At 38.9% G+C, this 12,500-nt stretch overlaps 1 protein-coding gene across 5 annotated transcripts in view; it reads right to left on the bottom strand.

Moving 5' to 3' along the window:
• The window catches only part of LOC138021819 (potassium channel subfamily T member 1-like), a 57,128-nt gene extending 45,130 nt beyond the window's left edge, over window positions 1-11,998 (bottom strand). The window contains exons 1-2 of one of the 5 annotated variants that reach the window (XM_068868867.1): window positions 11,852-11,998; window positions 242-292 (exon numbers count right to left, since the gene is read on the bottom strand). In XM_068868867.1, coding sequence (XP_068724968.1) covers window positions 242-292; window positions 11,852-11,862 — 62 coding nt within the window. In that variant the 5' untranslated portion in view covers window positions 11,863-11,998. Of the gene's footprint in view, window positions 1-241; window positions 293-5,054; window positions 5,279-11,007; window positions 11,272-11,851 lie in introns of those variants that run through there. The other 4 variants (XM_068868859.1, XM_068868844.1, XM_068868839.1 and 1 more) reach the window with 4 other exon arrangements.
• Window positions 11,999-12,500: the final 502 nt, after the last annotated feature.

The following is a 12,500-nucleotide window of genomic DNA, read 5'->3' as shown; positions in this document are numbered from 1 at the left end:
AGCTGGAAAATCGTATTTCATCGAAATTTTTGGTCCTAACTTGGGTAAATTGAAATCCATCTCGTTTATTAATTTATTAAAATTGACGGATGTAGGGTTAAAACAAGATGGGAAAGAACATAAACTCAAAAGTATGACGCAGGTTCTATACTATCTAAAATCCTAAACAAGTTTACGTTGAGTACAATTTGAAACTAATGCACATAAGCCTGCGTAATAATTAAAATGCAAAGTTGCTTACCTTTCTTTATCTTCGCCTTTATCTGAAGAAACTAAATCCCGCAGTTGATACCTAGGATTGAAATAATCAAGCTCGCTCATTACACTTGTCACAGGAATCTGTTTTGGGGAATTTAGCAGTCTCGTTTGAAACTTCATTTTCTTTGCATCGAGAGTAACCGCCATCGTTTGTTGTTTTGGACACCACTGATCATGAGTATTTGTGACAATTTTTTTCGCGGGAAATTCTTTGCAGACCGGCCGCGAAAAGGTTTTCTTTTCACAAAAATAATTCTGCTTAAAAATAATTCGAGATGTGGTCAGATGTCATATGCTTATTCTGCAGCCCTCATCAATTACCTTTCGAATTCATTAATTATTTAGTGCATCGGCCCAAAATGTAGATAAACACAAAACTTCAGCGGTTTCTCACGCTGGCGCTTCACTAAAGTAAAAGGTTTTTAATCTATCGAAGCGGTCGTGAAAATCGCAGCTATTCTTAAAAAAAAAATTCAGGGTATATAAGCTCAAGAATTCGGCAATGCTTTATCACGAATAGTTGATAAATTAGATGAGGACAATACTGACTTACATTGTGGCATCTCAGTGTAAAATTATTCCGCTTTTGTGAGGGTATTAAAATTTAAACAGAAAAACAGGCTTTGACCAGAGTCAGAAAACTCATCAAAAAAATGATCACAATTTGTATTTAACTGGGCTAAAATATTTATCAGTCATGAAAAAGAACTTTCCTTCCTTTCAGAATAGTTACGAATTCGAGAAATGGGAATGGCATACAAGTTCAAGTTCACATTGTGGATCACAGTAGCAAATAAAAGTAACTATGTATCTTGCGACTGCAGGGGAGTTAACTAAACATCTTAACGAAAGAAAAGCCGCCATCGACCGCCACAGGGTGCTCGAAAAAAGCTTTTTCTTTCCAACATTCTGCCTCATTAGTCGAATGAATGACCACTTTTTCAAAAGCTTGAAACATTTAGGGCTGAAAAAGTAATTTACTTGTCCGCTTAATACAAAAAGCGGGTCCTTTGACGTGTTCTGGGCTAAAAAACTCTTTTCATTTGACAGATCTGACCGGCCAGGCCGGGCATTTGGAAGGCCTGACTCTACAACGCCTTGAAATTAACACTCTTAGAGGATGATATATACTCCGGAAGAGTGCGAGGGATAATCGTGCAAGTGTTCCTTTAAATTGTTGCATTTTCTTTGTAAACTCAGACGGGTCTGATCACTGAAAGCGCCCAAGGAAAACAAAAACTAACTGCCTCCTCAGCTCGCTAAGTCAGTCGGGGACACCTTAGCGAGTGCAGGTACAGAGAAAATTCTGGCAAGCCGTTTCGGCTAATATCAGTAATACAGAATGCTGCCTTCGGAGTAAATTGTTCTTAAAGATGAGTAATATTATGTCATTTTCATCATGGCTGGTGCAGACTCCTTGTGGCGCCAATTGCCGCCTCTTTGTCATCATAAATAGTTAAGTAGGATGCACTAGCTACCCTTGAGCTCCATTTCCAGAACAGACGAGGCACGAGTAACAATTTCAGTTGCTATTAGAGCGGTTTGAATTGTATCGTCGAAATAACTACTTCGGCCAATCACAGCAGGAGCAAACAGCGCAATGAACCAATCCAAATTCGTAGCAATTCCATGTAAGCTGCTCAAAGTGTGGCCGCAAAAATTGCGCGCACAAGTCGTGATTGTTTTTGGGTTTTCCTTTTCATTGGTTGGTAAACTGGCGTGATATTTTTAAACCAATCTCTAAGCGTAGGAAATACTATTGACTCTCATTTGAAAACTGCTCTAAAGTGTGGGAAAAAAAAGCCGCCCATTAATTAGAGCTGGCGATGGAGCAATGAGCACAATGGCGGCCTCCAGCTTGATCTTTTATCTCTCAAACTTTCTGGAGATTATCTAAAAGCCGCCAGTAAAATGCAAGAGTACGTGATCCAGAAGACACAAATTGCGGAAATTGCCAATGACACCAAATAGCCCTCAATCTGGAACAGGAATTTTAAGAAACGACGACAGATACGACTTCGACAACGCCACAAAACAATAATACCCGGGTGGGGGGGGACTCCCATATGAAACAGACGGGGATGCTCGTCGGAAATTTTGAATTTAACCCCTAAAGGAGACCAATCTAGGCGCGGCTTAAGCAAATTTTGACCCCTAAAAGAGACCGTTTAAAAACACAAAAATACGACACGCAATGAGTTTTAATGATAAAAAGGCATAATCATCGAATGCTTTTATCTAAAACGAAAATTTCAAAGGACATTTGACTTTTGTTTCTCTTCGCGTAATTCTGTGTTACTTCGCGGAACCCTAAACGAGACCTTGGTGGCATAAAACATTGGCGCTTTGCCCGTAACACCCTCAGCGAGACCAAAATCCAAAATTTACACCCCTAAGCGAGACGACGAGCATCCCCGTCTGTTTCATATGGGAGTCCCGGGGCAATAATATCATTGGTTAAAAGAGCATTAATAATCGTGATGCACGTGCAGCTCGGATTTTAGCAAGTATGTTTGCCGCCCTCTGCATAACTACGACGTGAAATCACCCGCAAATTTGAGGTTTTGACAACAACATAAGCATACCAATTTATTTTTTGGATACTTCGCCCATATTGTAGGACGTGAATGAGACTGAAAAATCCCGAAAAACTTATGATAGAGGCAAGTTATATTTTGAGGTTTTCGTCGACCGTCGTCGTCGTAGATCTCAAAGTCCCTATTAGCGCCAAGGGGCCGATTGCTGGAAGCTTGGTAAGCCGCGATAACGGCTGGATAAGAGGTACTAAAATGGTGTTACTGTTTAATTAACGCTGGTTAGCGCTAACCATGCTTTGAGCAACCCGGGCCAGAATGTAAGTTGAGACCAGCGAAAGTATCACTAGCTCTTCGTTGATCCAAAATTTCCTAAAAAAGTACACGAAGTGGCGCATGCGGTCTTCGTCGAAACAAGCATAATTAATGAGTCGAATGAAGGCCAAACAAACATGCACCACTTTGTTTTAGCGGTTCTTTTAAAGTGTCTGCATATGAGGTGGTGCCTGTTGGTTAACCGATAGTCGGGAAAAGAGTGAGAGCTGCTAGCTCGTTTTTGTTTACAATGAAGTCGTTGTCGGAGTGACAGCAACTGGCTTCGCGTGAAGTTTTTTCATGCAAGCACGACGTGCAATGCAAATGTTATTTCGCAAATGGATGAGTCGTCGGAAATGCATCTTCTTAGCAGAAAAAACACGCATTAAATACCAATTACCAAAATTATTTTTCCCTTTGTTTTATTATTCCTGCGAACGAATTTCAAGTGCCTTATTAATAAACACAAAGAAATACTCTGATCAATCTTAGAACTATCATGAAAATCTGTTAAATGGAAATTTTCTATAGACGTTTTGAAAGCTAAAGATATAGGGAACGCTTTCTTAGTACTGATAAGTTGTGAGAATTATCACAAAATATAATGGAAAACGTGACAGCGTGGGCTCTTAGCAGGTGTTTGACTGGATGACTCAAGTTATGTACGGCTCGCCCTCAAAAAACTCTGACCCGCCAGACAAACCGTGATCGGAGGACCAACAAGATTAATTAAGTGAAACCATTCTCTGACAGTCCTGACAAGTTACATGTAACATATCCACCACAATAAAATGGCATATCTGTTTCCTCTGGATTAACATAAAATTATAAAACTATACGCGGAAAAGTGTTCTGTATGAAAGGTGCAAAGACGTAAGAGATTACGGTTGTATTCGCTACAGTTTGCTTTTTTGTCAACAAACTTGACATCTCTTTCCACTCTGTCTTGATAATAAAATGCAATATTCAAAAAGTGGATAATATACTGGTCACTGAAAACGCCTGAATGCAGAGATAATTGCTCCAAACGACGCGATCCTACCTGTTCCAGGTCGATTACACATTTCAGGCCTCAATCGATTTGCCGAGGGAAACTGGTGTATATACACCATGAGTCGACTTAAATTATCAACTCATCAGAGACCAATTCCTACTCAAGAAAACAGAAACTTGTGGAACAAAGAACAAGTTATCTAGAGCTTTAACCAAATTGCAAACTCTTTAAAACAGCGTATTTTTTATACGAATACGTATTTATTTTTTGAGAAATAAAACCTGAACATAACGTCTATGTAACACGCGAACATTACTTGGAAGTTAAAACACTATATAGCGACTGCTTTACGAAAATCCGAGATTTTCGGTTTTCAGTAAAAGAATAGGTTTTCATGACATGTTGTCGTCGCTTCCATATATAAATCGATGTTCTTTGATGTGAAATGCTTCCTTCACAGTTCAATATAGTATATAAATGTATGTCTGTTATACGATCTTTCAAAATGCGGATTGCCTTTATGACCACGTTTAGTCAAAAAAACATTTCAATCGGTGGTCCGGCGATGCTCGTAGAGTTAGTTGAGGCTTTCTTTACTTTTCAAGCCTAAAGCAACGTTTACACAAAGATCATCTTGCATCTTTAATTGTCCAATTTTTCGAGATTCAAATGCTCTGTCTGAATTGTTGTGAACGTATCCATGGCAAAATCGACGAGGCAATAACATGACACAGCTTCGAATAAATGGCTTCGTTGACAAATGTCAAACAGTTTGCGCGTGACTCACTCGCTTAACGATAAAACACCTGAAAACCTTTGCGCCAAGAGAAAATGCATAAAACATATCCGCTGCTCATGCCAGATATATCGAAACACCATAAAATAGACAGACCAAGCGGGAACTACAAATTTTGCATGAACAAAAAATTAGATCATTTGCGATTATTTCCTACCTCGGATGATTTGCTAAGCTAGGATGAAGTGGAGGCAGTAACTTTGGAACACCAAGCGAGTTTTGGCGTTTTACCGGATTTACGTTTTCCATCTTGTATTACTAAGACTTTCAACCAAAGAGCAGGAATAAAACGTTGTGGAGCAAGTATGTATTATTGATCACTAATTTCAATCGAACCTATATGGAGCGCTTTTTAGCGCTTTCCAGTGGTAACTCAGGTTGGTTTTCGTCGTGTGACCATTCACCAATCAGCGACGTGAAAGCGAACAGGTGAATTATGCCATTCATTTGAATTGATACGTCAAAACTTTTCAATATAACTTGCAAATGCGACTCGCTTTGGGCTAGTTATTTGTCTTTTCAAGTTGTTTTTGTAGGTACTTGAGTGTTATCGTAAGAGTGAAGTGAATAAGGGGATCTTCATCTCAAGCCGTGATACAGCCGCTCAAATCTTGCGATAAAATTTATTATTCACGCCACTCCTACAACCGTGCGGTTTTTCGATAACTGTCAATGCAGTAAACGTCAAAATACATTCAAAACCCCCTGCATCTTCCTAGGCGCAAATGTTGATGTCATCCAATACGAACATTTTGTTCAAACAAATGCGTCAAAGTACGAAGCGGTACCAAGATATTTTTAAACATTTAAACAGTTAGCAAAAGCTTAAAAGCACTAGAAATTTAAAAAAAAATTGCCGTGGTATTTTTCTGACGAGAAAAAAAGTTAAGCTTTGTTTCCATTTTTAGATGAAAATAAATGACAGCCGTTGTTTGATTTCAATTCTGCCTTGATCGAACCTTTTCACTTGACAATAATAATTTTTTTTGGTCTACGAGTTTTCTATCTGTTTCCTCTTCATTCCTGTTCGATATTTTCGATGCCAGATGTACGGAAATATTTTAGGCGCTTTTATTGAGATCACCTTTTTAAAAATGACAAGTTATCTGCCCGGCTAATATACTTTGACAGGTATCACGTTTTTTTCTTTCTGCACGTGACGTGGGCACGCAGATACTAGATACTAGAATTTCACAGTGCCTCCAGATGAGAAAAGGCCCGGTAACCAATGAGGAAAGCGTTCTTTCAAAAAAACCATGTCTGAAAATATCACCTCCATCATTTCCAGATTAATTTCTCATAATTTTTTTAAAAGTTCCGGTATCAAAGTAAGTCTGGTAAAAAAATCGGAAAGCGGAAAATTTTTTTCTTAGTCTTTGGATTGTGATCAATCCAGAGAGCGTTCGATTGACCCTATTCCGGAATAAGAATACGTAGAGTGATGATTTAAAACGTTATATCTTCGTTTTGAAGTAACAAGGATAATAAAGGTATGTTTAAAATAGCATTTTAGCAGGTGTTTGACAATTTTAATGTGACGGTACGTAAAAACGAAGGATTTCTAACTTCTATTCCATGTCATAGTACTAGTATTGCTATCTGTGCTATTCCGGAATACGGTCAATCGAACGCACCCTAAGAAGAAAACACTTCAGTTAGAGAGAGAACTAAGCCGTTGTTTTCTGGCAACGAGCGCGGATTTGACTATCATCACGACTTGTACGGTAAAAACTGACTCAGTGAAGATCAAGTGTATCCAATTTTTGAAGCACACAGATAAGGTAAAAACTAGTACGGAACGTTTTATTGCCTTCATCTGACCACTGCTTGTAGCTTGCTCACAAATACGAGAACAAGTATTAAACACAGAAACTTGTCAACCCCCACCGATTTTACATCAAAATTGTATGACTCAGTTCGACAGGTATTTTACCTGAAATCTTGTGGTGGTACTATGCAGACAATATATTCGACAACGTCTTACCATGTTTGCATGATGCAAACATGGTAAGACGAAAAAGAAATGCAAAGAAAAAGAAAAAGAGAAAAGAAAAAGAAATGCAAAGGGTGTCGCGCATACACATCATCCGGCATAACGCCAGAAAGAACATGATTGTCTTAGGCTGCTTGCGAATGTACCAGTCAATTCCAAGTGCATCCATACCCCCTTCCCACCCCTTTCCCTTTCCCTTTCCCTCCCCCCTCCCCACGGGTATGCCCCGGGCATTTGACAAGAGGATAGCTCCGCATAGTGGGGAATTTGACACGAAACAAAACCTGCATGGGCGAGCATTTGACTGGCGACAAAACGTTGGTCAGCGGTCGCTACCTAGAGAATTTTTTTTCAAGGGAATTTCCCTCGCCACAACTACACCTGTGTCGGCTTTGTACCGAATAGCAGCTTGTTTTTTATGAAAAATGCCGTTGTTTAAAGTGTGGGTTGAGGAAAAAGCCAACCGTAAAGCGGTTGTGGCGGCTAGCTTTGCAACTGCACCATAGCACAAAGACGATACGAGCGTTGCCACCATCCGTGATAATTGAAGAGTAGAAATAGTCCACCATCTTTGCAACCTCTTGCCAAGAAATGCTGGTTAACCGAAGAGCAAGTAAAGATGTGGTGCGATCACCTGAGGCAGAATGCTATGAATAGAGCTAGAGGGGCGGAAAAAGCGAAAGCTACGCGCCTTCACCTTCACCTTTAATGAATTGGTAAAGCCGATGAGGCATCACACTAACTATATTACAAATTATATTAACATACTACGTGAACAAATCATATGCATCAAGAGATAATCTCTTGTATGCATAAAATACATACAAATGCAATCATTACCGAAAACATATTTAATTGCTAATAGTGCTGGACGTTCATGTCTATGAGCTTATTTTATTAATCATCAACAGTCCCGAGATCCTACTTCTCTTTTTTAAAGGCTTGAGACCGAGAGTATCCAAAATACTGCTAACACTTGGAAGTGTATCGATAATCACTGATACAAAACCGTGCAGCTGCTCTTTTCACTGACTCCTTCGAGCCTTTTTTGACGCATTTGTCCCAAACTCGGCTGGAGATGAATATTCAAGCTTGGGCCTAACCATAATTTTATAAAGAGTAGTTTTTACATTCTCATCACAGAACCAAAAAATCCGTCTTATTAATCTTAAGATCCTATTTGCCCCTTTGACTACTCTTTCTCTATTCAACATAATGCGGCATAATTCACTCTCTGTTGAGTTAGTAAAACATGTACTGTGATGACATAAAAACGTTTCTTTTTTTAAGTGCCCCTGTGAAAAAAAAAAAAACAATTCCCTTTTTTCTTTAAATTTTGAAAGAGTGTTTGCTTAACAACAACTTGACAAATTTTATCCAAAGGCCGTTTACATTACTCAAGTTCAAAACTGACCGATTGGACCTCAGAGGGTTGGATCCAGGGAAAAGTAACGCCAAAGTCTCACTAGCTTAAAATTTCAGCGCGTGAATGAAGCTTATTATATATGCAAAACGCGAGTTTTAAAGTCTGAAAGTTCAAAACCCCCATGCTGCATATTAATTCTGCAGCGTACAAAGGCGTCGCATTCTTAACCTGGTGGGCCTTTGACGTCATTTTCTCCTCGGTCCAGCTCTCTCAAGAACTTAAACACGTGGGTGCGCTATAAAAGGACACAAGCTCCTCCCACCAAATTCGAATTCTGCCCAAACTCCAATATGGCGGACGATCAGATGAAAAACCGATAGCCTTCCTTTGAAAGGTTTCGCTTTTTAAAGTCATGAAATTAAGTAAAATCAAACATCAAGAAGACAAAAATATGTGTGATAACGTGTATTTCACTCTTAAGCGGCGATATGTTGCGTTTTTGTTCGAAAGAATGGCCTTTGAGCTGGAAGAATTTGAATACGTCCGCCATTTTTGTCACTTCTTGTGTCCAAACTATCTCCATGTTATCCCTAGTAGATCTTTGGAGCCTGCAATTTAAATCTGCATATGTCCAGCTGTTGTGATATGCTGTTTATGCGTTGTTTTTCAAAAAATTAATATTTTGCGGTCCGTACAACAGTAGCAGTCGGTTCTGTCACATTGATAGGTTCTTCTTGTCGAGTTTTTTTCTAAGGCGGTTTTCTTAAGTTTATTTCCATTGCAGAGTAAAAATGTTTAGGCTCTTTTCCTCCGGAGAAAAAAATTAAAATAGAGAGGAACAAGAGAACAAATGCAAACAGAGATCCCGAGAAATTAACGCAACCCTCACTTTAGTCTCACTGTCGAGGTGAAGAATGGGAATGAAGGCCGATTGGAAGATATTCGAAGCAGGCTAAACAATGCCAAAGCGCTACTGGGGATCGATAGTGAGACTAGTTTAACACAAAACGCTGAATGGCAGATCTTCTAGAAGCTCTTCTATCTTATTTTGAGCTTATGAAGGCGTCATTAGCCTCTACATCTAACACAGTTCTTCCAGTTGAAATAAACTGGTGTCCGTTCGAAATCAAGTCTTAAAACTTAGGTTCTATTAGTGTTCAGTTAACATAGTTTTGAAATCGAGAGAAAAATAAGAACTGATTTTTTTGGTCACAGAGGCACTTTAAATGTTGTGTGATCAAAACGATACATAAGAGCCTTCCTAGATGAACTAATAGGGAATTTAACATGCAAGGATAACAACAGCGCTCAAAATTAAACATGAGCTCAGCCTTTTTAAACCGTTCAGTTTGTAAAAACTAGGTGAATCCCTCTGGAATTACTGTTGATTTAACATAAATGGTTAACTGTTCAAATTAAAAATTCTTGCACGGAGGGTGGGGTATCTGACTCTTTGTGAGGCCCAAACCGGTAGCTACCGATGGGGCATTTGACGGGTGTAAACTGTCAACATAGTGGGGCATTTGACCAGTAAAATGTTCAAATGCCCTGGGTTTTCCTGAGGGGGGGAGGGGCGGAGTTGGAAGGGGCGCTTCTGGAATTGACTGATAAATAAAGACGCCAAAGTTGATTAATTTGCATTTCGAGATGCACGGTGATAAATTAGTTCAAAGCGCGCAGATGATGCTTTTTTTAATTTTCAAATTTTTCGAGATCGAAGATAATAATTGCCACTTTTACTTGTTTAACAAGAAGAGAAAGTGTTGATCAAAGTTAAACATTATCTGTGGGATTCTACAGGACGATATAATGAAAACAATATCGAGAATTATTGATCAAGAGTATCAACGTTTGCACAGAATTCTCCCTCACGACGAAAGAGGCCGGGAGTTTAACGATTTAATCTCAAGGCATTTTTCCGTTCTTACAATAATTTTTCAACGACGACTTTCTAAAGTGAGAGTTAAATGACTTAATAAATTCTTCTAATTTTGCACATAAAATTTCAGGCTATTTAAGGCACCCTTGGCGATTCTAAAAGTGCAAATTTGCTCCATATTCAAGCAAAGTTGTGTTTCCTATAGATTTTCACAATTAAGTCACTAGATTTAAGGTGAACACTTTTTTCGCTGCTGAATATATAACACGAGCTTCCTTGACTTCGGAAAGGTCTTTGAGTCAAGGTGCCATAAAGGCCTTCGGTGAGAAATTTGGATATTTTAATTGACAGCACATCCTGGCTCTCAGAATGCTATCCTAGCTAAAACGCATATTTTTTTTTACAAGGAAACTAGATATTTTTGCCGTTTTTAAAAATATTTCCTTTTGAATATTTTAACAAAGAAATTTTATGCGACAGATCGATATGTCGATGTTGATTGTATATTGCAAAATTCTTGTTAATTTATACAAGAGGGCAAACTGAAAAGTATACCATATGGAAATAAGAACTCGTCTACAGCAAAGCCTTCCAAAGGGAGAATTACAGTATATGTGCTAAAACACTTTTGACCCCTGTAGAAACTTCAAGATATAATACAAGCACAATCTCTTTTCATTCTGAAGAGGAAAGAAGACAAAAAGCGCACCTTATGTCGCACAAATAAAGGAGATTAGAGGTTGAACGAAAACAACAGATACTGCGACAGGAGGATGCTGCGAGGACGCAGGATGCCGCGAGTTTGCGCCTTAGGCCCGCCTTTGTTGAACTTTGCAAGCAGTCTACTAAAACAGGTCATCTGTTCTAAATACCTTGACTCGGCGTCTGTAGGGGTAAGCAAGTCCTTGAAAATCGACTTTCTCTGTGCGGTTGAAACGTGACTAGGGCGATTCGGCGAAGGTGTCAATTCTTCGGGAGGGCTGGCCTCCATTACTTCAAGCTCAGATCGCAAAAAAAGGCCACTTGCCCAGTTTCACGCCTCGTTCGTTTTTTTCTTTTTTGCGGGATTATTCGAAATACCTGAGTGCAACATTTGATACGCATGCACAAAATTCCTCACCTGCACTTTTACAAATAATACAAATTGTATTTTTTGAATTTATGAATGTCATGAATATAATTCAGTTCAACTCGAGACCTTGTACATGACTGTTTCGTGGCGTTTGAAGCTGATCAGCTCGAAACCGTACTCGCATAAATTTGTTTTTTTGAAGCATTGCAGTTGAGGAAGTTACATGAAAAACAGTATATTCAAAGAACGCACATTTTTTAATCAAATTATTATTTCCTGTTGGCAAAAATAAAGTGGGTTTAAATAGACAGTTCCTTGAAAAATACGACAGTGCAGCCATGAAATCTACATCACGTACATACTACGAAGGTTTATGAAGGAAAGCCGCCGGTTAAAAACTGATCTAAAATAGAAACATCAGGTTGGCTCAATTTTTGAGTGGTTTTAGACCGAATTTATATATTATGATAATTGTTGCAAATGGCCTTTTAAAAATCGATTTACTACGTCAAAGGAAAGGGGCTTCAAATAGTTTCCTGCCTTTTCTGACAATCATGATTTAGTGAACAGCAAGCGAGGAAGGTTGAGTTCGACTCGCCGACACCAATGATTCAATTTGTCAACGACAAAAAATCTTAACTTACGAGTCGGGCATTTTTTGTCGTGCTGGGCGTCCAAAGATGCAATTCTTGATCAATCTAGCAATCTTTTGTGGGCATTCAGCTTTCTGCCTGACTTCAGGATTTCTCCAGTCTGAGTGCCTTCAGTGATCGTGATTAATTGTTCCGTCTGATGGATCAAGCAGTGACATCGGGCGATGAAAGATCCCAGCGGATTGATTCAATTCATGAATAATCCACAGAATCTACTGGTATACCTTATTTTGACTATTTAATTGGCTCGATTTTTGGTATTAAAATTTGTCGTCTTGAATAAATTTATAACCCAAATGGATAATTGTTTTTGGAGGAAAGTCAACAATTATTTACGCAGGTCAAGAAAGGGTTTCCTAATACATGTACACCTTATAGGAGTCGTAAAAGAGTCCTGCATCCTCTCTTTGAGTTGTCGAGTCATTCTATTTGAAAGAATCGTGTATTGGAGTGACGGCTAATTGTCTAGACGAAATGCATCTCATTAGTGGGACTAACGGCGTTGTCACAACAGACCGGCCAGACCCGTCAGTTTGCAAAGAAACGGCGATAATTAAACGAACACTTGCATGATAATCCTTCACATTCTTCTGGAAGAGTAGATAACATCCTCGTGGTGTTTTAATCTGAAGGTGTTGTA

The sequence above is a fragment of the Montipora capricornis genome, chromosome 2 (genome assembly GCF_036669925.1).
Source record: "Montipora capricornis isolate CH-2021 chromosome 2, ASM3666992v2, whole genome shotgun sequence".
Taxonomy (NCBI): domain Eukaryota; kingdom Metazoa; phylum Cnidaria; class Anthozoa; order Scleractinia; family Acroporidae; genus Montipora; species Montipora capricornis.
The sequence above is the reverse complement of the archived record's forward strand: the minus strand, read 5'-3'. Positions and strand labels throughout refer to the sequence as shown.